This window comes from Labrus mixtus, chromosome 16, assembly GCF_963584025.1.
Source record: "Labrus mixtus chromosome 16, fLabMix1.1, whole genome shotgun sequence".
In the NCBI taxonomy this organism is placed as follows: domain Eukaryota; kingdom Metazoa; phylum Chordata; class Actinopteri; order Labriformes; family Labridae; genus Labrus; species Labrus mixtus.
In genome coordinates, this window is record NC_083627.1 from 25,121,259 (window position 1) to 25,148,832 (window position 27,574).

At 41.8% G+C, this 27,574-nt stretch overlaps 1 protein-coding gene across 2 annotated transcripts in view; it reads right to left on the reverse strand.

The window, feature by feature from the left end:
* runx1t1 (RUNX1 partner transcriptional co-repressor 1) overlaps positions 1–27,574 on the reverse strand; it is a 57,436-nt gene that overhangs the window by 5,785 nt on the left and 24,077 nt on the right. The window contains exons 2-10 of one of the 2 annotated variants that reach the window (XM_061059799.1): positions 16,215–16,352; positions 13,825–14,066; positions 10,908–10,997; positions 7,267–7,448; positions 4,611–4,873; positions 3,801–3,889; positions 3,146–3,341; positions 2,522–2,590; positions 330–562 (exon numbers count right to left, since the gene is read on the reverse strand). In XM_061059799.1, coding sequence (XP_060915782.1) covers positions 330–562; positions 2,522–2,590; positions 3,146–3,341; positions 3,801–3,889; positions 4,611–4,873; positions 7,267–7,448; positions 10,908–10,997; positions 13,825–14,066; positions 16,215–16,352 — 1,502 coding nt within the window. Of the gene's footprint in view, positions 1–329; positions 563–2,521; positions 2,591–3,145; positions 3,342–3,791; positions 3,890–4,610; positions 4,874–7,266; positions 7,449–10,907; positions 10,998–13,824; positions 14,067–16,214; positions 16,353–27,574 lie in introns of both variants that reach the window. The other variant, XM_061059798.1, reaches the window with a different exon arrangement.

Sequence of the window (27,574 nt, forward strand, 5' to 3'; positions counted from 1 at the left end):
CCCCTCACTCACTGATTAGACGTCAAGGTCTCCAACAGTGATTAGAAAATGAAAGCTACCTTAAGTGATTTTCTCCCAGCTGAATTGGTTACACCTTTCAAAGCATGCTAGCTACTCTGTTGGTAAACATCGAAGAGGAAAAAGGGAGGCTTATGGATGCTAGGTTGACCTTGTTTGCTTTATTTTGCTAACCCTCCAATCTTCTAATTTGTAAGAGTAGATCCTACAATCTGTTTCACAAGAACAGCTGGCAATTGAAGTACTGTTAAAGCAACAACAGAGATTTTTTTTTTAAACCAAAAAAAAGAAATGCCTGTGTAAGTTCCTACCTCGCTGGAGTCTTCTTGTTGGTTGATTATAGAGATTGCATCCTCGGCCGCCTGCCGCTTGGCTTCCGCTACTGTACGCTCCATCTTGGCCCGCTCGGTGCTGATCATCTCGTGAGCCTTACGCTCAGCCTCTGACACAGCCTTCTGTAGCTCTGACATGGCCTGCCGCTTCACCTCATTCACCGCCTCCTCTGGAAAGATTGTGGAGACAGAGGAAGTCAAGCCTCCCGAACCTGCAATACAGTGTGCATTGAGTCATCCAATAGACAGAAGATTATTTTCAGTTAGTACACTGGTTATTTTTTTTGCTTTTGTCTAAATTACACCAGTTTCTATGTCGGACTACAAGAATACAAGAGGAGAAAACTTAGCGTAACACTTTTGATCAAATTTTGAGATCTTTATGGATCTTTTTATTTGATGGTGTTTAATTTTTTGTTTTTGAAAATGTTAGATGAGTCAGATTCTTTGTATTGAATTCAAAAATACTGAGTTGAAAATGATCTCATTTGAGGCTGGGCAAGGAAATATACGTCTTTGATTTTAAACAAACAGTATCGAGCAATGTGTTATTTTATACTTGTTTTGTGTTAAGAATAACCTTGCCGCGCCGGGTGTTATTCATTGGAATTCTAACCAAACGTCAAAGCAAAAGGAGGCTTTTTTGTTTGCTCCCATCAAGCCTGTAACTTGACTAATTGTATATGCAAATCAGGCAATTTATATTTAAATTATGCATTTCCATTGTGATCCCAGAGGCCCATGTGGTGAGGGGAAGTGGGAAACCGGTAGGACACTGTGCAAGGTGCTTGAATATTTATCACCAACTGTAAACATTTTGCCCATTTCAAACAGATGTATTCACCAACGCACTCCATTGTGTTCAAATTCCTTCTTTGCAATCCTCCCAGGGTCACGTTTAGATCAGTTCTATAGCCAGAATATATGGGACTGAAGTAAAAATGATGCAGCGAACACTGAGAACAATGCAGAGAGTACAAAAAAAAAAGAAGCTGGCACCATTTATCCTTAAGAAAGATGGTTACAGATTCTTGTCTGACAAATATGCACCCTTGCTCAATTTTCTTTGCACACACTACATTTATATTACAACTGTAAATTCTGCTTTCAATATCAGGCAACACATTTTCTTTTAGAGAGGCAGAAACATTTTCTCTTTATCTTGTTTGAGCTAAATTTTTTAAAATAGGTTGGATTTGTCTTTAACCCACTGTGCTGCCTGAAGTCATGGAAATTGTGTCGGTGCTATGTGATACACGCCTTGTGCATGGAATTGTGATTACACACCAAATGCCTTAGATGGAAGATCGATCAAAGCTGGCAAGGGAGGAGAGAACTGGAGAGCAGGCAGTCCCCGGTGGTGATACTCAATTCAATTTAAATGCATATTACTTGTTCTGAGTATCTCACACATCATGCTTGGTCAAGCAAGGGGACAATTTCTTTTCTCGTAGGAGTTTAAAAAGCAGATATACTGTATCACTGATGTTGAATACAAAGTGGATACCGCAAGCATTGAACCTTAAGCGGAAAATTGTTTCAGTTTTTCAAGAGAGCGATAATAGTGAATGCAGCTGCGCTCAAGAGTTTCAAGAATGCTTTTTGTGTACGCTGAAAAAAATGTAGGGACTAATGAAAGCTGTTAAAGCAACAGATTAGTTTCAACACTTGATCTTAACTGGCTCTGCACATTTCCCTCTTCAAATTAACAACACTTTTGTTAAATGGAATAGCTGCAATGTCTTTTTTCTGGGATAATTAAAAAAGTGCCAAAAAGCAAAAAAGTCTTGCTACTGTAGTTTTAACAACAAAACCACTGGAACAGCTGTGAAAGTCATTTATGTCCGTTTTTTGTCTGGTGCAATAATATTGTTTTACAACCTGACATCATATTTGGAGTGTGCATGGTGTGGTTGTGAAACTCAAATCTCCTTCTGTATTAAATATAAAAGATTGTTCCAAATGTAGCCTGACATATTAACTCAAGCTAACCAGGGGAGAAGGTTGCCAACAGCAGACTACATAGGGGTGAGTGGGAAGAATTAGGTTTAATTTTCATTCACTTCTAGCCTCTAGTCATGGATGAAAAAGAAAGCCTTGATTTCTAAAAAAGCAACATGTCTTAGAAACTGCAGAGAGGTAAAGAAAAAGTGTTCGTGCGACAGACTCACCAGCTTTCTTCCAAATCTCTTCAGGGACGTAGCCAGACACAGGCCGGTGCATCAGCTCCCTGTGAATTTCTGGGTAGACACAAAGACACAGCCATGGTTATAATAATGAATCATATATGAATATGATGAGGCAAAAAAAAGGTACCTCAACAGTAGAGGACCTAATATTAAACCCTGGGGAACTCCACATTCATTATCAGTTTTCTGGGAAAAAAATCTGCTGAAAAAGGAGATACCATCTCTCTAGAGCAGTGATTCTCAACTGTATAGCCTCAGAACTCACCACAAGGTCCTTCATGAGAAATCACAACCCACATTTCTGATATTTTTCATCTTATCAGATTTATTGAATGTAAAATTGTGCAGTTTGGGCCTCAGAAGGTACAAACACGTGACAAAGAAAGAACAAAGAAACAACTTAAAAAGCAATTCATAAACTTTTTGACACTATTGATTTTTCCAGGCACACATAATGACCCACTTTTAGGCCCCAAACCATCAGGTGAGAACCACTGCTCTCGAGCATGCCTTTATCAGACAAATATTTAATAGTTATTTTACACTGTCCTTTTAAATTCCTAACAATGAAAGGTAAAAAAGTACAGAGAGTGTGTGATCGCCCACCTGGAGTTGCGTTTTCCTGTGCTGCTGGGCTCTGCTGCCTTGACTGCCCGCTAGCGGCTCCTTTCTTCAGCTCTTCAGCATCGCTATATCGTCGGATCCAGTAGTTGAGCTCCTCGCGGTCAGCCTCCTGGCACCGCCGCAGTACTGTCAGTGAGCGCCTTGTTTTCTCCACCATATCCATGATGCAATTCAGCAGCTGGGGGGGAAATGGAGGGGCAAAGGCGCTGAGTTTACACATAGGCACAGATAAACTGATTCATATTTTTTTTTTAATTGCATTCCTGGAGGGAAGGATCTATGTTTAAACTGACATTTGTCATGTTATTTTACGAGGAAGTATCTTTTAATACTATCTGTATTATAGAGTTTAGTAGTTAACCAGTGCAATCAGCACTCACAATGTATATTTACATGCTAACGTATAACTTTATTTGACTAAAAGCATTGATATGCATGTTAAGTCAAACCTTGTCTTTGGTTGTGATATATTTGAAAAAGTCGTAAAGATCTTGGTGAACAGCTGGTAAGAAATTCCTCTAATATGTAATATTTGTTTGATTTATCAGGCTTAAATGAGCACTTATAATCTAGTTTAGTCCTTACATAGACAGAACTATAGGGTAGAGTAATAAAAAAATGTTATTACTTTTCTTACATGGTCAAGGTGCTTCCACTCCTCCGCCCACTCCCTGTCCGTCAGCCTGTGGTCAATCACTTCCTCCTGCCTGGTCCCTGCATGCATACCTGTAAGAAAGAAAAGAAGAAGAATGGACAGACAGATAAGTAGAAAGACAAACACAAGGCAAGGTAATGTTAAACAGTGGATCTATTTTGTCCATAATTTATTTTTCTCCCATAGATCTCTACTTTTTCTGCGCTGGTTAAAAAGCTTCCACCATCCATTCCTTTATCCTCCTCCCTTGCTCCCCCCTTTTATTTGCTGTCTTCATCTCTCTCTTCCACCCTCAGGCCAGAAGGAAAAAAAATGACTGAGCTTCTAGTCCAATAAGTATCAATCACAGCCGAGACATGGTAAATGTCTCTCCTATTTTTAGAGCTCGCAAAAGTCGTCATTACAGTTCATCAAAGCTCTGTCTGGGCAGAAAAATGTCTCTAATACAACACCGCTGATTCTAAGTGTACCATTTTGTGTATTCATATCAGCTTTGTTTTCAGTTTCATTTACCTACTATAGCACAAGGATGGGCACTGACCTTTCATTTTAATAAAAGCTTTGGATCTCAGTGGGTATGCAGAGAACGCAGAAGCCTGAGAAATGATGTAAATTTGTAGCAACCGTTGTAACTGTTTGCATTTGTATTTAAAATCCTCTTTATATTTCTCTTGGTTCTACTACAAAGTAAAAGCTTTGTCAGGATGCCATGTAGGGGGATTGGTTTGTGTCCAATAATCCAAATGTATGGACACACACACACACACACACATGCACGCCCCCTGTCCTTACCAATAGGTCTGGCTCTCTCCCGGATCTCCCGATGGTTGGAAGCAGGGTGTCTGTAGGTGTCTCGGTAGTGATGGGCGATGGCCATGTCGTCCAGCCTGTAGTGCTGTGGGGGGAGCGGGCCCGGGTGGGGCAGGCCGTTAGGTTGGTAGGAGAGCCCGTTGGAGGGGCTGAAGCGCTGGGCGGGGCTTATGGTGCAGGGCCGCTTGCTGGGGTGAACATCTGGGTGCAGGGAACCGTCTCGCTCGAAGCCGTTCTCTTTGGTTCTAGGGGGAGAAGTAAGGCATTCATTGTCACTGCTTCTAGAACACTTACGTTTTTCTTTCACATGGGTTGAAACATTTTTTTTTGTTTTAATGGACCTTTGTGCAGCTGTTAAGGGCTCTAGTTGACCTGCTATCTATTTAAAAAAACACACATTCACAGCTAAAGTCCAAACACATTCACAAATAACACTCACAAACATACATACAGAATCATTTAGCTTTTTTTTCTTAACCTGCTTCCAAAGATGAATGTGGCCAGGTGTGTTTGTGCGTGCACATGTTTGCACTTGCATGTGTCTGTTCACAGTTAAAATCTTGCCAACCCCCAACTCTCTCCCCTCTCTCCGATGAACAGATTGAACTTCTTAATGAGCTGTTTTTATGGGCTCCTAATGCTCATCCACAGCTCTCCATATGCTCTTTCCCTCCATACGTCCGTCTCTCTCTGCCTCCCTTGACTCATCCATCCATTCTTTTCTCCCCCACACCCACTCTCCTCTCTCTCCTGCAACAATGTTTGTGTCTACAGGCATTTACACACTTTCACAGACAGTCACCAGTTTAGTGATTTCTGCATCCATAGGATGAAACTACACTATACATAATGAACTGTCATGTTCTGTCAGAACCTCAGCTCTATAATAATAATAAACACTTTAAGACTTTAGAAAGTAGTTGAACGTCATGTCTAGTGCTAGCTTTGCTCTCCCAGCTTATATTTTAATGTTGGGCCTTTGTTTTCAGATCACAGATTGGACTATACATTTGTCCCTCCCCTCCCCTCTTTTATTGTACTGTTATATTCTTGGTCTGTTTCTTGCAGACTGTGGTATTAATCAGAATAGATTGATAGTGCTTTGTTGTCTGTAATTAAGGATTCCCATTGAAATTCCAATATTCCAACACCGGGATCCAATAAGCGGGAATACAGAGCAGAGGTAAGCAAAATCCAGAGGTGCTTAGCCAGCCGTATTGGTGCTGGAGCCTCATCTGTAAGTGTTATCAGCCCATCTCCCTAGGCAGACGCACACACACATATACACACATATACACACACACACACACACACACACACACACACAGAGGTGCATACATGAACCATACTCACACTTTCACACAAACACCACATTTCTTTCCACTGAATACAGATGCCTACTTACTGTTCTCTCTCTCCATATGTATTCTCTCTCTCTCTCTCTTACTCTCTCATTTACACGCACACCTTTTCCCCTAAGCTCACTCCCCTGTGGACCAGACAGCCTGCAAATATGCAGGTATTACAGAAAAAGTCAGCCTATCTGACTGTTGGGGGGGGGGGGGGGGGGGGGGGGGGGGAGAGAGAGAGAGAGAGGTGAGAATTATTAATATTGCGTTTGGCATTTTTGTCCCTCAGCAAATATGAAAAGTACATTTTCCTCTCCCCTGTCTGTATTCAAAAGATGTCGACCCCTTGGGGAAAATCTTTATTTCAAAAAAGCATGCTCATATTGCACTGGAAGCAGAGGCCCAAACTGGGAACCTAGCACAAAACATAAATGTTGACAAGGTTCTGTCAAAGGCTTGTTAGTTAAATCATTTTCCACGCCATATTGGGATACAATTCATACAAGTCTACATTCAGATTTTGAGGCTTTTTCTCATTTCTTTTTCAGTTTTACCACATGAAATGTACTTTATGGGGCCTGAAAACACAGCAGGTTCAAACATGAAAAACGATAGTCCGACTTTGTGTTTGTTTCTGTTCCTGCTCCTTTGGCGAGGACTTTCAGAAGGAAGATTTGAGGTTTTTACAGTGCGTTGTGCTCCTTGATGTCATATCTTGCTGCTTGTCAATTAGAGCAGGGATCCGTTAATCATTACCAAACTATGTGACGACAAATGGGGGGTAGTGATTTGAAAGATTGGAGTTAAAATGATGCAGGAGGAGAAAATTAAGGAATTTATCAAGAGTACACAGAACACACATCCATCCATCCAGATTTAGAGATACGTTCACACTGTTCATCAGGCACAGCTGTCTGCCTGTGTGTGTGTGTGTGTGTCTGTGTGCAAGTCTCCGTCCCCACATCTCTCCCTCTCCTCAGTTCAGGCCCATTAGGAGCAGGAGCCCGGAGCTGAGATGTCCAACAGAGCACGTCATGAGGCCCTGTGGCACACTGACAGACACTTCCCATACATACATTAACACATCACGATTGCCTTGCATTGGCTCAGCTTGTGTCTGTAGAGGGTTGTATGTGTGCACACGGATGCAGGCTGACTCACAGGGATTTATGCAGGAGATCAAATAATAAGAGGAGGAAGAAAAAAAAAAGACTCAGACGCTTTAATGCTCGGAGCTGGCAAGATTACTCAAGAAGTGCTGAGACATATTCTGCTTCTGATTCACCCACCTGTCTGGTGTCCTTCTCTTGCCGTTCTCATTGACGTCCAGCAGGAGTTCAGAGGAGTCCACGGGGGAGGTGGTGCTGGTGTCCAGGAGCAGCTGCTCGTGCTGAGCCAGGTACTGAGCAGGGTTCTGCTTGGCCAGCCGGGCACAGTGCAGCAGCTCCCTCTGAAGGAGCGGCAGGTTGGCCTGCAGGAAAAGAAAAAAAACAGCTGTTTAGAAACCGGAAGAAATGTAACAACTTAAATCAGTATGCTTTTCTTTAAACTCAGCAGAGAAGCAAGACTATATAAAAAAAAATCAAATATGTCTTTTTCCTTTAAACAAAATATCAGACTGAAAGCAGAAAGCCTCAGTTGTAATCGCTAAAAGAGAAAATATTCTGCTAGAATATAAAAGTCCTGCTTTTGTTTTCCAAGGCCTATCTGTTGCTTTGTGCCAAATAGTTTTTTTTTGATGATTTTTACACCAACAGATAAATTGATTGATGCATCTCTTTCATCCACACACGTAAAAGCTCTAAAGCACATCACAAACAAATCTTTTCATTCCAAAAACAACCAAGAGATCCATTCTGTCCATGTGTTTTAACCCCAGTTTGCTCATTACCACTGAACCACTGGCACTTTCTGTGACCCAGAGTGCATTAACACCTCAGAAGTTTCTCTGAACACTTAAAAAAAGAAAAGAAACGACATAAGAAGGGTTCTGCTTTCTTGTGGGGGAGCGACAGGGTCGTGCAGGTATGTGCACGTTGACTTCAAAGACATCTGATGGGGTGCGTTTTTAGAGCAAGAAGATGAAAGTGTTGCGTCAGGCCGGTTCAGACTGAAAGTGGGGGCTACTTTGGCGAGATACATCACAGGAGCCTTTGGAGGAGCCATCTTTGTTAGTTTTTCAGTCTGTTAATCTCTGTTTTGTCCTCGGAAACATAATCTCTCCTAAGTCTCTGCTTTGTTTTTTTCTTTCACTTATTTTCCTGAATTCATGACGGATTTTTCAGAACATTTCCTCCTTTTTTCCCCCCCCCATCCATCTCATCCTTGCCAAATGCATACAGATATAATACTTGCAAAACAAACCCCAGTTTATAATGACACAAATCCTTCTCCAGTAATTGGCTGTAATAAGAGAAATGCCAAGCGCCACTCTTCGCTTCACCTGCCCGAGTTAATGGTCCGTTAATAGTTTACGATCGTAATTACCCCCTGGAAAAAAAAGAGCATAATATAGATTGCCTTGACCCCGCTGAACTCATCTCTCATTAATTAGAGGTCATCCTGATTGGTGAGATGGGCGATGCATGAACAAAAAGACTGAGTCTAGAAAACTGGGACCACTGAAGGGTCTGGGTCATTTCTCATCATCATTTCTCTTTTGCTTGTGCGCAGTAAAGGTAACCAACATGTGCACTTGCATAAGACAGAAGAAAATGTAAGTAGTGCTCAGCAGCCGCAGCGACACTCTGCCCAGGATGATTTATTGAGAAAAAACTGGAGCTGACATTTTGTCAAACGGTGCCAAAACACAATTCAGAAAATGCCACATTCAGGGTACACTGCACTTTATCAACTTAACTTTTCTGTGTAATTTGCAGTTGGAGGAGAAATTGGGGAGTTGAACATCTATATAAGTATTTCCTTTCACCATTCTCTATCTCTCTCTCTTGAGCCAAACGTGTGAGCTCCTCACAGATTTTCCGTCATTACAGCTCAACGCAAGAAAAACAAACACTTGGTAAGCTAAGACGAGTGCAAACTTTACCCTTTAAACAGAGAAACATTGTCACTTTTTTTTTTTTTTTTTTACCCCCGTGTCTCGTGTGGCAGGCGTCCCGCCAACACATCACGTCACTGGCGCTGTGTGGTTTATGATTGCCTCCTTCCAGTAAAGAGTCCCAACCAATTTGTGGTTAAGTATTAAGAGAAGGGGAAAGGAGTTGAGTGGCTTTGGCTAGGAGTGAATGAGGGGGGGGGGGAAATCAGAGGGGTCGCCTCGGTCTAACATTAGCGTAATGAAAAACTCCAAACCCTGACGCGCATTGTTGCAGCTGTGCTTCGATGCACCTATAAAAGCTTCCCTACACCTTCAACCGCTCGCTGCTACCATATGTTCACTGGCATTAAAGGCCCCGCAGAGGGAAGACACTAAAATTAGACTGGGGAAAGAAAGAGAGAGAGAGCGAGCGAAGGAGCGATTGAGGGGAGAGAGAGAAAAAAAAAGAGTTGCATCTTTGATTCCGCAGCCATCCCAGTGATACACCGACCATCTGGCGAGGAGACAAGAAGGGAAGGAGGAGGGAAGGGAGGATGGAGAGATGGGGAGCAGTAAACAGAGACAGGGAAGGGATACAGGGAGAACAAATGCGAAAAGGGAATCAAAGATGAAGTAAAGTTAAGATGAGAGAGTGATGTATGGAAGGAGACAGGTAGGACACAAAGCCCCCTGTTTGTTTCGAGCAGCGATTCTAGTGGGACCGATTTCTGCTGCACACAATAATGTAAGTCTTTTGAATGTGCACTCACACATGCACACATCTGCAAATGCACGCATGCACACATCTGCAGAGAGTGTAAATGGAGAAGACATTCATTGTTTTTCCTTAAACCTCATGCCTGTCACTCAGACACAAACAGAGCAGAGGATGGATAGAGGGATTGAACAGAAAGAATTGAACAGAATCAGAAGTGTGTAATGGAAACAAATGAGCTCTGAGTTACATTTTCGGCCAGTCTCTGCTCTTCCTCTCTCAGCACCACACTGATATTGATCTCAGTTTCACAAAGACCCAACAGTACATCCCTCGATACTCAACCCAGTCCCAATTTTTTTTCATCTTTGGACACCAAAACGAAACATAGCAGCTGACCTCCAAACGGCTCTACCTCCTTAAAGCCGAAAGACACTCAGGTTATGCTCCTTTGAAGAACAAACAGCCGGATTACGAGGGGAAATCAAGGCGGCAAATTGGCTAAAGGAGCGGCATGGCTGGATGCTCAGAAGAGTGCTCCTTCCTGGTGCTAGCGTACCTTAAAGGCCTTCAATGGGAAACATCTGCGGAGAATGTGGCCTGTAGTTGGACGAAGAATCGATGACAACACACGTGTAAGTGAAAGAGAGGGGGGAACACATCAGGGAACAAGTAGTCTTGAACCAAATCCACACCCTCAATCATGCTTTCTTGTACACCTCTTTCTGTTAAATGTGCACCTCAAGCAACATTTCCAAGAAACCACAACAAGAAAAAAACCTGGTTCAAATATTGTACAGATCCTTTTGAATCTTCAAAATGTGCAAGTTTGGTGTAATAGGCCGAGAGGGAATTCACAGATTGAGCGAGAGAAAGAAAGAGGCGATGTGAGAGTAAGAAGACTTAAAGCGACATGTTTCATGTGACTGTCAGTGAAAAGGAGAAAAAGACAGTTTATGAATAGATTTAAGAGGAAGGGAGAGAGAGACAAAGAGAGGGAGAGAGAGAGAGAGATGAATAACAATGCAAAGGGAAGAGAGTCCAAAAATAGAGAGAAAAAGGGATAAATATGGTGAACTTAAGTATGCACATCTGGATCTGGGCTAGCTAAATGTCTTCCAGATTTGCTCGATCAGGCAGGCGAACCTTCAGTAGTGAGTGCAGATTTAAACATCTACCTTCAGAAAGGGGATGACGAATGGTCGCAGGGGGAAGTTGGTGGCTTCTTGGAGCTTGGAGTGAAATTCTTCGATGGTTAGCGTGGAATTCTGGAAGAGAGAGAGAGAGAGAGGGAGATGAAGAGAAAACACATGAGTCCATGTGGAAGGCATTAAGTGATAATATTACTTAGTGGAAGCTAAGCTAGATCCCTGCCTGCAGTGAATGTTTTGGGTCTTTGTTAATAGGAAGCATACGGGGCGAGCCACGGCGCAAAGAGCCACAGAAAACAAAGACACACATCTCCGTCAATTAACAAAACAAATACACACGCAGGAATCACATCATCAAAAAAATATGCAGTAGGAGGAAGAGAATGGCTTTCTTTTTTCTCTCTTTCATCAGTTTTTTTTTGCTCTCTTTGGAACATGAACCCGGGAGGTGGTGGACTTGTAGCTTTATTACAACGAAAAAGAAAAACTGCATTCTGTATATTTATCTAAACATTGAAGCTTAATAGTTTGAAGACTTGTTGATCAAGTTACTTTCTGCCTATTCTTGTATCAGCTAAGATCTGCCTTTTTGTACTTCAACCTAAAAAGCTGACATATTATACAAATTGACAAAACATCAATTGATATCATAACTATGGAAATAATGAATATTTTTGCAGCTCAACATATTCAGTGCTTCATGACTTCTCCTTTGTTTCCATCTGTTGGCCATTAATTCTGACGATCACACTCATAATTCTCTGCTGTGTTCTTGGTCATTTCAAGGCAGCTGGATTTTTTTATCAGCACAGTAGATGTGCCTATAGCTGTGACTCAGGGCTAGAGAGGCTTTGCTTCTTTTTTTTTCTTCAAATAAGTAGACCAGCAGCTCAATCATCCACGTGTTGAGATGTCCTGGAGCAAGGCATTGCCGCCTCAATTGCCCCTGAAGGTGTGACAGTGTGTGAATGTGGCTTGGTACATTTGCATCCTCTGCCACTAGTGGGTGACTCTGTGTGTGTGAAAGGGTTAGTGTGGCATGTAGTGTTAAGTGTTGTAAGGTGGTGGAAAACTGGAAAATGCTATATTAGAGCATTCCATTTACCATTTACCATCGCATTTCAGACATCAACGTCAACCAAAAAAAATCTGTTTTTCTCTTTAGTCAGACTTGACAAGTGACCAAAATACACTATGAACCAGGCGTATTTGTGTGTATGCCGCAAGGTAAAAGCAGCGGGAGTGTATGACTGTATTTGGAGCAGCAGGGGGTCTAAACTAGGTTACGCTTTTCACTTTGTCAACCCTGCACCTCTAAACATTTTGTCAGTTCTGCATCTCCTCCTTTGCTCGCCTGTAGCTCAAATTAACATCTGACAAGACAGAGGTGACACTGTTTTTTAAATTTTCAACATCTACTTCCCCTAAGATGCAGAGGACTAAGATAGAGTGAGGAGAGAGAGAGAGAGCGAGGTGAGTGTGAACGAGAGAGATGAATCTGCTCAACAACAAGCAGAAATACAAATAAGAAAGACAAAAAAAAAATAGCAAGACAGAGAACATATAAAAAAAAGGAAGCAGATATTTTTTTTCCCTCCCCACACTGTCGGCCTTATTTCCCAGACCTGAATTTTGTTACATTCAGCCTTACATCTGTTCGCCCAGATTGCATAGGGGCTGTTCTTGACAGCTAGTGAAACCTCCTGAGTCTCCCTCGTTCCCTTTCCACAGCACACAACCAGCTAATTAACGGTGTCACTCTTTAAAAAAAAATTGAGTGGGGGGGGGGGGGGCAGAGAGACACTGAGCTAGAGAGGAAAAGAAGAGGAGAGGGAGAGAGAGAGAGGGGTAAGCAAGCCAAAATGACACAGGAGAGGCATGTGCGCATGCAGACGGTGAGAAAAATAAACACAGTGAAGCCAAAAGGAGGCTATGCTCTGTGAGGCTAATTAAAAAAATTCCTCCCTCCGTCTCCTCCGCCTCCTCCTTCTCCACACAACATTCAATCACTATTTCTGTATTCCCCCGCTCGTTACGCTCAAATCTTTTTTAAAGCACACAGACGTGTGATAAATCTGTAGATCTGCACATGTTTTTTTTTCCCTCCTCATATAGCTTTCATATAACCACGTCGACTAAGCTGGAGGAACACATCTGTCTCATCGCATCTTGCTTAGATTCATGTATTCTGATGCTTGTGAGCATCTCTCAAGAAGAAAGTTTAAATTGTGTAATTCCTTGCGTGCATCTCGTTAATGCCCTGCACTGGAAGTTTAGTTAGACAAATTCTGTTTTAGCTTTTGAACGCATCAAGACTCCAGAGCTCCAAAGTGATATCGGGAATGCTTTTATCTCACTGTTGAAAAGCTGCAATCACCATTTCTTGAACAAATTCCATTTATTTATCAGCTAAATGATCAAATAAGGCTTCAATATTGCATCTCACTGAGTCTGGTTTTAAGACCTGCACATTTTTTATAGCTTGATATAAAAGTAACAGGTTTAATCGTTATTCCCCTCTGCTACTGGCTTTAAGTTTTACTCGGTGTTATATTTTAATTTAAATAAAAATGAGGCTATTCAATCCAAAAGGCTACAGGTGCATAAGGTTTGATGTTATGCTTTGTCTCAGATAACAATACTCTGTCTTTGTTCTGCTGCATTGAGTAAAAGTCTACACAGGACTGATGGATGTCAATCCTAGAGGTAGTGTTTATTTTACCTTCATGCCTGAGGGACCAGATGGGTGAGGTTTCTGGCATGAGAAAATGATAAAGCCTAAGAGAAATACCCCTGGGGTTTTCAAAATCAGTGCTAAGTATTTCAAAATATTATAAGTATTTTTTCACTCATTAAACCTTTCCATCTGGTACCTCAGGCATGCTGAACAAACGCTCAGAATGATTCTCTAATAGGCCACTAATGGATTTGGAGAGTTACTCACCACCAGCCCCAGCACTAGTGTGCGGACCCGCTCGCCAATTTCAGGTGAGATGTCGTTCCCAAACTGTTGCAGAGTCGTGAGGAAGCGCTTCAGCTTGCTGAGCTGCCGTGCGCCACAGGCCGGGGGCAGCTGCTGGTTGGCCAGCGAGGAGGAGGAGGAGGAGCTAGGACCGTTGCTGTAGCCGTTCGGTGGGGATGGAGCGCCGTTGAGTGACGTCGGAGAGTGGCTACTGCCATTGGTTACTGAAAGAAAACAAGGACACAAAGTGGAGAATTTAGCATAAAAAAATAAAATAAATTTAAATGGAAATGGAAACAGAACTTTCCTAGAAACACACTTGTTAATCAAAATCTGTAACTTTGCCTTAAAATCCAATCAAAGGACACATCATATATTAAATGTATACGGAAATGCTGTTAAGGTTGCGGGGGCACCTAAGGGTGGTGGGTTGTGTTTCTTCATTGAAAGCGTATCCCTTCATTAGAGCAAGTAACTCATTTCAAATAGCGTCATGGGACCTAACCACTGATTTTAAATATGATACATCGCCCCGAAAACATTCACAGTCCCCGACATTTGTTTCCAATGGCGGCACGTTTGATCCTCTCATTAGAAACACATTTCTGAGACATGCTGTCTTCCTGCGCCTCCTTCTCCCTTTCCCCTCCTTCCGTGTAGCCTAAACAAGCAGGGGCAGTGCGACCTCCCGTTGCTCCCCCAGCACGGGAGCAGTTCATGTTTATGTGTGTGGGGGGTAGTTTGTGTACAAAGAGATACACGGCGGCATAAAGCTCTCCCTCTAATGAGATTAGCTTTTGACTAGTGATCCACTCACTCCCTCTCTGGCCGTCGTCCAAAGCCGCCGCTGTAAAGAGAGGAGAGAGACGAGATACTCAAACTGCATCTGCTAACAATTACGTCGGGTGGAAATCAAAGCGTGCTGCTTTGTTAAAACCTTCGGCATGTGTAATGAGAGAGTCGGGGCCTTTCCTCCCTCATCGCACAGAAGCCCAAATGTTAATTGTGGAGTGTGAGCTTTTAAAACAGAAATCAAGATTAAAAGAGAGGGAGAAAGTAAACAGCAGATCGGAAGAAAGAGAGAAGTAATTGAAAGAGAATACAATGATGCCTCTATGGCAAAGAACCAGCCCTTTTAATGCAGACTTGAGTGCAGACTTGGAGTATTTGATTCTAGGGCTCTTCATGGAAGTGATAAGTATGCACTTCTAAGTGAATACTAGGCTGTAATTTGCTTGTCAGATGCAATGTGTGCATCATGGCAAAGCTCCAGCGGTTTACCAGCAGGGACATTAATGAACTTGTTGGGTGAGGTGTTTGGATGCCAGTGAATTGGAAAGGCTCAATACAACGTATTAAGGAGCACTTGTGATGTTGAAGGATCAATGTTTGTTGGAAAGTCTTCAAATCCAAACTGTTTTAAATTGTCGCTGTGAGTTTGTTTTCTTTGGGTATTCAAGGAGAAAATACTCTTATCCGGTCTGATACACAGTCTGTTGCAGCAACACAGCTTTTGTGAAGCAACCAATCAGGGAATCAAATCAGTGTATCTGCTGATGTCAAGGACGTGTCCAAAACCAGTGCTCTCTTTCCCAAAGACTAACATGAGTTCACCACACAGCTGGAACTTTGACCACGAGGTCAGGATGCTGTGACATTTAAAACCTCAACTTTGGTCATGTGACTGGTACACAGGGCAAAAAATATTAAGGTAAGGATGACATGTCCAAAAAAACTAGATCTTCTACAAATAGAATTGGTTCTGATGCATCTAAAATCATATCAAAGTGTAGGTGTGTTTTATCAATTTGTTACAGAACACTAATGGGATGGTCTGCCATACTCAATAGAAGACTTTAACTTTGGTTTGTAAATTAGGAAATCAGAGCAACTGACATGTTTTACTCACATTGTGTCATAAAGCAAAGATGTGTGATGTGAGCAGAAGGTCTGCAATTGGGTAGGCTTCCCTAGCTGTGTGCTACTGATGAGGCAAAACTTTCTATGTCTTTGTATCACCTTTCTGGATTGGGCTATCACTAGCATCACAAAGAAATATGTAGCACATAACAAACTGTAAATCACATCCTTTGTTGAGCCTAGAGCACAACTACTTCCTTTCTTGTTTTGTTGTCTCGACTGTTGTGATCAAATGTACAGATTCTTCAGTAGTATACTGCTAGTTTTCTTTTGGCTGTGCTTCACTAAGGGTGTAAATGAAACAGAATATGGAATGTAAGACATACAAATCTGTTATTTTGTAATGTTATTTAAAGTTTGACAAGAAAACTGTATTTGCCGTGTTGTAAACCCTTTAGGTAAATCAAATCAATTTCCCCTTAGAGCAGAGCTATTAGTGTGTCTTAACTCACATGTGGTGGGGGTGTAGGAGCTGTTACGGGGAGCTCCTTGTGTGCTGGGTGGAGGCGGCATGGTAGGGGGGGTCAACCTGGACTGTGTCTTGACGTCCGCAGGTGAGTCGGGCATGGTGGAGAGCTTCCCAGTGCGATCTGAAGGAAAACAAAGGATGAAGCAAAAGATAAGAATAACATGTTGTTACATGCTGATCGCTTCAGATAGTTAATACACACAACAGCTAAAGGCTTCACACCCCACATCTGTGTGCCTAAAGGATCTATATCATCATTTGCACCGTATGGCAACAGGATGTAATCTGATAACAAAGTGCCTGTATGTCTGTCTACATGCCACACTGACACTGATGCAAAAGGCTCAGGCTGACACACACAGACACCCGAGAGAGGAGCGTGAATCTGCAGCCAGTAGTCATTCTACCACCATCTGTGTCATCCTGCATGCACGATGTACAAACCATCATCCACTGTGAACAACTGCAGTGATCAAACACAATGCACACACACACACACACACACACACACACACACACACACACACAAACATACTCTCCGGCTTAATGCATGTATCCCTTGATGTTGAATTCACATGTCGATGTTTTAGCTCGGCTGTTTGAACAACTGATTCCCAGATATGACTCATAGATGGTTCTATTTTAATCCAAAATGTGCTTTTGTAAATTGTACTTTGACTCTCTTTGTATTTCCGTCTGTAACTTTGTGTTTTTGCTGCTGCCTGTCATGGCCAGGTCTCCCTTGAAAAATAGGTTTTTACTCTCAATGGGACCAACCTGTTTAAATAAAGGTTAAATAAAATAAAAACAACAACATCTACTGAAACAAGGCAGAAAATTAAGAACTCATCAGTAATCTCAAGATATCAAAACGAACGAAATTCAATTTATCTTGAGATAAAATGACAAAAGGACAGAAAAGAAGCATTACAGATAGGCCTAGAGAAAAGAAATGAATCATTCCTACAATACTTAAGTAAGAAATCAGACAACTCAAACGTAAGACCAAAAAAATAAACATGAATACAAACAGCATGCTGATTTCCCTGATTCAGTTCACACATTATTCTGTATTTGACATATAGATAATGTTAATGAAAAGCTAATCGTATTTGCATACCACATGCCAATCTTCACTGTAATCAGTTCTTACACAATGTGGCGATTTTCACCATAACTCTTATCTTATATTTGGTTTAAACTTGGCACATAAAACACTCATCAAAAACCAAACATCTCTGCAGAGGACAAGCCTGTTTTCGCCTCATTCAGTTGAATTGTTCTCAACCGATAAGTGACCCTATCAAATGTGTCAACAAGACTTTATCGCACACTTTCACGAGGGGTTGAGCCCAATTTTTCTGCAGGATAAGATACACAGCTTCCCACAATAACAGCAGTAACGAGGCTATTCCAGAGTTAACACACTGTTATCAACCTTCTCTGAGGCACATTGTGAAGAAGAGATTATTAAAAAAAAAGGAGGAAGGAGAAAAAGAGGATGGAGAGAGGAGAGGGGAAGGGAGGGGGCTGCAAGAGAAACAGAAGTGCAATCTTTGACATTTGGAACATACAGCTGTTATCGTGGAGGGGACTCCACTCAAACATACAACCACACTGATATCGCAACTATGGCAACAACAACAACAACAACACACACACCCTAGAATCAGGGGGGTACGACTGAATGTTCCAGAAAAAAGATAGTCCTTGTTAGACATTTTTCTCAAGACCCAAAGGACATATTGATGTTTTTGCGTATGCAGCCTATTATGCAATCGTATAGTTTGCATGTAACTTCAGTTATTTCAAACTTTCCCTCAGTGTTTGTGCATTCGAGTGTTTACACTACAGGCTATATAAACGCCATGCCGACAGTTTGGATCTGCAGTGTTGGGTTTTAGGTGACATGAAAGAGGAATTCTCATATGAGAGAGACAGGATATTCTAAGCCTGTTAGCTATAGGCCTGAGCCTCAGTCACTGTGGCTGGTTGCTGCTGAGGTGCACTGTGACTAAGTATTTTAGTCACGCTAGCTCGGCTTTAGCAGGCAGGCGAGTGAGGGATGGAGATGTCTCTGAAATTAAAAAAAAAAAAAAAGAGAGCGAGAGAGTGTCTTCATACATATTTTCAGATTTAACATTAAGGTCATTTGTTTTTTCTGCATGTTGACCCCTTGGAAACGCAATAAGAGATACGTGTTGTAAATGAATGAAACAATGGTGAGAAATAGACTTTTTAATTACACCTAACGCCATCATGAACAGAACTTTAAAAAAGAATGGACTCTTGAAGCTTTACTAAGAATGGTGGCATACAAAAAGGTAAATATTCATTTATTTTAAGTGTTACAAGAAATAAGCTGTTCATGTGAAACTAAAATAAATGCTGATACACTGACGTCTATAGTCACTATGATGGGAATTTAGGAATATTGTCAGCTATTTTGTGAGGACACTGTAGTCTCAGGGAGCCACAGAGGACTTGTTCTGAGCTTCCGGTGTAGCCAGTGGTGAGGGATGAAGGACGTCCATTTCTTTGCAATGTCTTAGTTAACAGTCCAACCAGCAACTATAGAGAATAGTTGGTGTTGATGAACAACCTCTTGAAGGAGATTACTAGCTGCACTTGCATATAGATATCTGTTTAAAGACATTTCTCAATCTGTTGTTAAGTTATTGCCAATGGGTTCTGGGATTGCATTACGTTGATCAGTCTCACAGCAAACCGGCACAGACTCACTGGAGTCAACAGTGAGATGCAAATCCTAAACTAAGACCCCAGAACACTACAGACCTTCAGTCTTATTTTGTTTTGGATTACTAGGATGTGTTCAATTTGCGCTGAGTCTCTTAAAAAAAGTAAGGTTTGGGTTGCTTTTGACTTATGAATGACATGTTAGTCTATTGAACTCCATAAAACTAAATATTAGTGTAAAAGTTTTGACTCAGCAAATGCCGAGCGGAATAGGATGAATTGAACAGAGGTGCATGAGCGAATACGGAGTGGAGATCAGTGGAAAAAAACAAGAAGTGATTAGGAAAGCAGAGAATAGAGGAATGGAGGTGAAAGAAGAGTCAAATTTAAAGAGAAGATGGAGAGAACAGATCGACCTTCCAAACCTTCAGTGAGCTGCAATATCTGCCTCTATACTCTGTCTACACACACACACACACACACACACACACACACACACACAGCCTCTTTTCATTCTATCAACATGGATTAGCGTACAGCCGAAAGGTTTACTGCTCTTATTTCACTGCAGTAAAAAAAATATATCTGGACTATTTATTTTATAAACTCAGCCTACAGCAGAGTAGCGAGTGGAAACATATAGTCTTACCTCTGGCTGCCAGCTATCATATCCTGTATGCCTGCCTAAATATGATCTATGAAAATACAAGGTCATTAAAGAGGACGGCTGGCTGACAGGGCCCAAGGTAATTCATCATTGTAGAGTCAAACACGAGAGTCTGAATGTACACGCTTAACGAACCCAAGTTAAATAGAGAGAAGTTAACGTATCGCACATGGTTCTACTTACTCTGTTCCTCTGAGTCTTTGAGCTCATACTTAAAATGGTTCAGTTTGTTTGTTTTCTGATAATGAAGAAGTCATTATGGTGATCTATTGTCAAATATTAGGTCCACATCATTTTTTGTGACTCAATCGCAAAATTTGAAATGACTCACATCCCCACAATACAACCATGAATCAGATATTGACTTCAGGTTGTCTGCAGATAGAAATGTCTAGAATAAACTCCTGTTGAAAAAAAACAAAGAGGGGTGTTTCAAGAGAACATCTGACGCATTATTTCCCTGAGGTACTTTCTGATAAATACTTTCCAGTGGATTTGAACTCAGCAAAATAGTCCATACATTATATTGTAGATACTCCTAATTTTGGAATCTGTGATTTTTAATGCTGCTTTCTAAACAGTCTGTATGAATAAATCTAAATAATTCTAAAATCATAATGCTGAAAAAAATCTAGAAATGGCATTTATTTTCTCCATTTTCCACAATCATCGATGATACAAGTTATCAAATACACTCAACATCACCATTTTTATTGTAACTTACATTTTTATGTAGTTTTTTTTTATTGTGACTTTGCTGTCTGCCCAAGTTTAGGACTTAAGTCTCTTTTATGTTGGGTGAACAGCGTTATGGTGAGACTTCTCAGACCATAAAAGTCTTTATAAAATTTGATAAAATGTTGATGGTTTGGCATCATTACTGTAATTGATCTAAAATGTTGGGCTTTTGAAGGAAAAGAGATCAATAACGGCTTTTCTGCTTATGTTTTTTTTTCTCCTGGAGATATAAAAGCTCTTGCCACTCACTAGTTGACAACTTAGAAATGACATTGTGAATTTCTGATAAAAATAGGTGGTTATTGTCAACGTTTTTTTTCCCCCGAGATAGATCTTTTAGACTGGATTGTGTCAAGACTTGCTCATCCAAGTGCGACTTCTCAGTGAACTGCAAATGCAAAAAAAAAGATGGATATTCAATTTGAATCTCGTGAAAAAAGGGGGAAAAGCATAAATGTTTGAACTCAAGATCCATCTGTAGTCCTTGCATGGTGCTGGAGGCCCTGCGGCGGCGTGAAAAGATGAGTTTGGTTACAGGCTTGTAATTGGGGATTAACACCTGGGTCAGTGTGAGGATTGGGGGGGGCAGTCGTTGTGGGAGATGAGAGAAACGTATACCCCTGAAAGCATTTCAAACTCCACTGCCCCTTGGGGGAAGAAGATGAAGGATAAAGTGTGAAATCCATGTACACAGCAAATACATGCACACAGGCTCTCTCTCTCTCTCTCTCTCTCACACACACACACACACACACACACACACACGCACACACACACACACACACACACACACACACACACACACACACACACACAGAATCTCTGTTTCTGATTTGATTGAGAGCACTGCAAAGCATAAAAGCAGAATCAAATCAATGGCTTTATTCTAACCAACAAGGGCCGCACCCACCCGTTCACTCACATTTACTATGCCACTTGAGTCAATAGCAGTACACCCTCTACAAGGTAATTCAGCGAGTCAATATCTATCTTGTGAAAAAACTAAAAGACTTCTTACAACTGCAGCACATTACCGAAAAACTACTTGGGGCAAACGAATGTATGTAGTATCCATTTTCCATGAGAAAATTTGTCTGTTTGTACATTTTGAAAATACAAAATATGTATGGAGACGACGACAGACAATCCCTCGTCTTATTACAGCAGCCAAGGCAGGCTGAACAGTGCTTCCTACCTCATGCATAATTCAGTTTGAAAAAGCACCAACCTGAACAAGCAACCTTAAACAACCTTGAAAACAATGTCTCCTCCGGTCTAATGTGTCTGTTAAAAAGTTAATGGCTGAACTTAATGCACATCTATTGTCCATTTATTAGGCCTGTTAGCTGACGCTCGTTGCATACTGTATACGTAGGGCCGATTTGCGGCTGGCGGATGGATGTTATTCCAACACCGGACAGGTATTGATGTGCGGAGCGTTAATGGAAAGGGTTCCGATGAGTGCTTTGACTTTGTCTAACTCGCTTTACGACTTCTCAGAATTGCCGTCGTCCAGGAATGAATGGATGGCAGAGGACGAGGATGCCTGTTGAAGAGGCAGCATTTAGCCACAAAGGAACAGAAGAGTGAGCGTTCAATTCAAGCAGAGGTGTCGAAACGTATTGAGGATAATCGCAGATTATTATCATTACATGTATTTGTTGTTTCCAAGATATCATACAAGTGGAAAGTGATTGCACTGATATCTGACTAACTATGAACTATGACCTCCCAGGATGGGGTGAGGTTATAATGGCTTTGTCTACATGAAGTCAGAATTACACAATACACTGTTACACTGCACAGTGAGAACATTTTGAGCTTTGGCCCCGCATGTTTTCTTTGTACTGTCAGAGATTGCACGTCTTTGCGTTGTGGGTACGTCAATCAAAGAGATGTTCAGTCTAAGAGTTTGAAGTTGGCTGAAGGGGTAATATTTCTCTGTATTTCACAAGCAAACAGGCCCACTGGAAGGTTTCGGAGCACCAGGTTGAGAAACATCAAATCTGTGATTGTACTTTCCTCGTTATCATCTCATATTAAAGACAAGGATTGAATACACAAAAGTCCATAACTGCTCTCAAAACACGCCATCAAAAGCTCCCTGTTAATATTACAGGCTACAGCTGAATGTATCGTGTTTGTTTCTTCTTTAATCTCTATACAATCTTCCCCTCAGGGCACACAGGGCGCTTCTAGAAATGAGGCAGAACCCTGGACGACTATACCTGCCACTCACAAAGATGTCTTCACACTTACATCACCCGTTTGCATCGTCTATGATTACGGGATCCACCATGTTTGCAAAATCTCCCCCGTCTTTCTTTCTTTCTGGCTGTCTGTCTTCGTCTTTTCTCTCCCTCTCGCTTGTAACCCTCTCTCAGCCGAAAGCTCAAAGAAAAAGAGATTTTATCCCCCCGCTGACTTTCATACACGCCTTTTTTTCTGAGGTTACATGCAAGTTACATCACTCGCCTAAAACAAGGTTGTTGCAGCGAAAAGATATCCAGGAGGAACGCGGTCCCTGAGAAACAGTTCAAATACGCTACAGAGACGACTCTGCTAACCCACAACTCCAGGCAGTAATACAATGTAATATCAAAACCTCGCATTTCATCATCGCATCAAAAAAGCTACGAGGTCATTTTGGATTCAAATCACCCCGCAAAACGGGGACGACGCCGCCTAACCTTGATTTTTTTAGATTATTCACAGAGGCATGACTTCAAAGTTTATCATCAGGAGAGAGAGTCAAACCATCTCAATTACACACTTCATGAGCCAGAATTGCCACTTTTTGTGTGTGTGTGAGTGTGTATTTTTTGTGTGTGTGTGTTTGCTGCGATCGTACAGTTGGAGGCCCAGAAAATGATGTGATAACAGCGGCAGTAATATGCCACTCGAGACTACTTCACACAGGCAAATCCCATTCTTCAAAAACGACAATGGATTTCAATCACGCTGGGTGAATTTTCCAGAGTTGGCGGCTGTGACATAAACAATTTACGGTGCGCCGACTCGCACATGAGCACAAGATTGTATTAGTCAGACATAAGATATCATCATAATGGAGTTAAATGGAAAAAATGTACAGACTGACCCGCTTATGCCCCGTACACACACACACACACACACACACACACACACACACACACACACACACACACACACTGACATAAAATCAAGACATGCATAACGCCATCAACACACACACACACACACCGGGGTGTGAAGTGAAAACTGTGAGGCATCGAATCCGCAGGAAGCCTGTGAATTGAGCGCTAATGTCCGCAACATGCCCATATGTGTGCAAAATGGTGCCTCCGGGTGTGTTTTACCCATAAAAACACACACATACACACACGGTATACAATAAGAGAGCGGGACAGATAGGTAATGGAAAAGATGAAGTAATACAGCGATGCTCTGATAGTGGCTTGTGTTGTTGATTGCTCTGTGTGCAGAGTGCAGATGTGAAAAAGAGGGAGCGAGAGACACACAAGGGAGGAGCAGAAATGGAGAGAAGGAGAGGACGGATGTATTAAAGAACGCTGTTGCGCAGGACAGGTGGGACGATTGAGATTCAGACGGTGTACACAGAGGAACAGGAGGAATCCATCGGTATGCAACAGGGGTAACCTCTCGCCTCTTCCCATCATCCTTCTCCTCCAAAACATGCACACCACACACACACACACACACACACACACACACACACACACACACACACAGAATAATCGGCAGCCAGATGGAGCAGTATGCAGAGCATGTCCCATCAAACTCCACCCGCTTGTCAAGAAGATGTATGGATGCAACGCCCTACCACAAATCCACAAGCACACACACACAAGTACACACAGACACACAGCTAGATGCACAAAGTGCAAACAAAACAACACACACTCACACACATTCACACACACAGCTGATTTCCATTTTCTTATTTCCCTCTACAGCAAAAGAGAGCAGCACCTTCATCAGTGCAATTCTCTTTTTTCTTCCCCCCTCTGTCTTCTTCTCATCCTCTCGTTCTTGTTTCCCCTCCTCCTGTCTTCGCATCTTTCCCGTCGTGGGAACACACACCTTCCCCCTGATTTCTGTATTCTGGAGACCTCTGCTTCAGCTAATTCCCAGCAAACATTAAAGGATGCTGGAACTTTGGGCATAGCCTGACACAGTTTCCCCCTTACTTACTTTGTGATTCAAGAAAGAAGCCAATGAGCTGTACACACCACTCATTTCTCTAATCATTTTCCTTTACTATGACACAGGAGCACTTTTCACAACTACTGACCTATATGTTGTCTCTTTAGCTCAAACACTGATACAAGTACATCTTTTGTCCTTATCTTGTTTTGTCTCAGTTTGCCCTGGTGTTAATTCTACGTCAAATCAAAGCACATACATGCATGAAGTTTTACTGAAACTTCCAGGAAATAACAGGAACATGTTTATGTTTTACTTAACTTTTACCATAATGTTGTTCTCTCCTGCAGCAAGAATATATTTAACCTACTAACCTGAATGTCATTACATTGTTCTTTTTTATTATTAGAATTGTTGCTTAACCAATCATTTTATTTTCCAAAAAACAGTTTGCTTGCAAGGTTGGATTTTCTCACAAGACCAATACTGACAGAAGAATGTTGGCATGTAAGTCCTTACTGTAAGTGTATCCTAATTTTTATGATAACACATTAAAATCATAATATTAGCTATATAAAAATAAGAAGGATGGAAAAATATCATTTTAAGTGCACTTTGTCTTTATTTCACTTCACTGTGACACTATCCTGCCCTGATATCATAATGAAGACAACATGAAGGAGAAATGCTACAATGGATATTCTGCTTTTCCCGATGAATTGTAATTTCTCTCTCAGTGTAGCATCGTGTGTTTACACTTTGTCAAGCCAGCACAGACATAAGGAGATTTCTCAATCGCACACAAAGGTCTGAACACCATCTGTTCCATCACACAAACATTATCGTGTACACCAGTGCACGTCAGCACACAACAATAAAAATAGAACAACACAAAAATCCTGCAAAACACACTGGAAAATGAAACATATGCAGAGGATAACACTCAAAGTCCTTCACTCTTTCTGAAAAAAAATAGATTTATAGTAAAGTCTGCTTTACCCATCTGTTGAAATAAAGTCTCTCAGGCAGAGACAGATAGAGGGGAAGCAAGTGTTAAGGAACAATAAAAGTGATTCACAGTGCCAGTTACGCATGCTCTCAGATTGAACATATTCCTGCCACATGTTGTTGCAAGGCAAAAATTGAACTACAGGGTCTTGTAAAATAAAGACAGGCAAAGGGAATGTATTGAGGAAAAAAAATGCAGAAAGTGAAAAGAGGAGAGAAAGAGAGAGGTAAAGGTAAAGTAAACATTGAGGTCTGTGAACAGTAGAGAGTGAAAGAGAGCGAAAAAGGGAAGGCTTAGCATCATTACGGGAGGAATAATAACTGAACTGAAAACATATTGCCATCAGACAATAACACGGGGCCAAGCGGGGCCCAACATGTTGAGAAAATCAATCAAATCTCTGTTTATTTACATAAAGCTGGCCTGTCATTTTCATTTGCATGATGTCAAAATAATCATATAAATGTTGCTGTTGGGGGGAAAAAGAGGGTGATATAACTCAGATGTAAGCTCTGCTGAGCCCTGTTTGGCTGTCTAATGGAAGCCAGCCTGTTGAAAATGACTTTCAGCACACAGCTCGCTTCTTTTCTGATGCCATGCAGACCGACACAGAGCCAAGTGAACCCAAATGGATCTGGGTGTTTTCCCAGGCAGGACTCCATGCCAGCAGCAAAAAAGACTCTCGCAAAGCACTTAACATTCAACCTTTTTACGCTGACGACATGGTGTCTTCATTTCTCAGCTTCGCTCACAATTACTGCGGCGTCGCCTTCCTTGCCATTGTGATGTCGTTTCTGCTGCTGAGGATTAATATCCTTGCGGCATACATCAAATTAAACTGCGCACTGTACTTGACAACGACCTCTCTTTTGGAGTCGCACTGAAGGTGGTGTACTTCTTGCATTTGTTGGCGTACAAGCACAAAGCGTTTCCTCTGCCAGGGCTGAGAAAAAAAAAAGTGGAACAAGAACACACATACACATACTCTCTGTGGACTGCTGGACTCTGGTAGCACAATTTAAAACCACTGATGCATCCATTCAATCTCTTAACACAAACACATTGATACACACCAATACACACACATGCCCAAGAGGCAATTTGTGTCCTCTCCCCTTTTATTTCTCCTCAAGCTGGCTGGAACCGTCGCTCTAAGCCAATTTATCTGTCCGAGCTTAAAGAAATCATATACCTGTCTACAAGAGGAAAATCAATTTCCAACAGACAGTAAAGACCCTCGTGTTTTACATGACAGTTATCTTTTACTATGTGGAAAGAGAGATGGAGGGGAGAGGGGAGGGATGTAGTGATATGCAATATAGGCTAAGTGAGAGTGCAGTTGCTCTGGGTAATGTGTAGGAAAACAGAAGGTGATGAAAAGGCGAAACAGATGTGGAAAACCAAGATTTAGAAAGATGTTAAGAGATAGGGAAAAGAGGGAGGCGAGGGTGCTGAAGTAAGGGATAGGACTAGAGAGATAACATTAAGCATCTATGAGAGACAGATGGGGAAATCAAACGCGAAAGGCAGTGGACACAGACAGAAAAAGAAAGGGCAGAGGCTAACAGTAAGGGAAGGAGGGAGGGTCCATGAGAGGGGGAGGGAAGCTGCCTGTCTGCCTGGTGTTTTCAAAATATCACATGACGATCGCCATGTGTTGGAAATTACTGCCGGTTAACTATCTTCCCCAAAAACCTTTCGAAAAAATATGTCTGCAATTTGTGAAATGTGTTCCAGGGCTCTGTTAAGTAGAACCAGATTCGCAAAACGTTACCCCTCAACAGCCCCTTCTCCTAAAACTGCTACTCTCTTTTCTTTTAACACCACCTCTCCTCCATTGCCCCTCCCTCCTTTTCCCTGCAGCAGAGGATGTTTTAAAACGAGTCTTAGTCACATCTGGCGAGTAAGGAGCCGGAGAGTGATGGTTTGTAACCTCGCACGAGGGCATCTCCAGGCTTGTGTGTGTATATGTGTGTGTGTGTACCTGTGTGTTTGTGTGTCAAATGGTGACCACGGACTGCTAATGGCTCTGAGTGGCTGAGAGTAGAGTTGCTGGAGGCAAACACAGCACACACAAACACACACA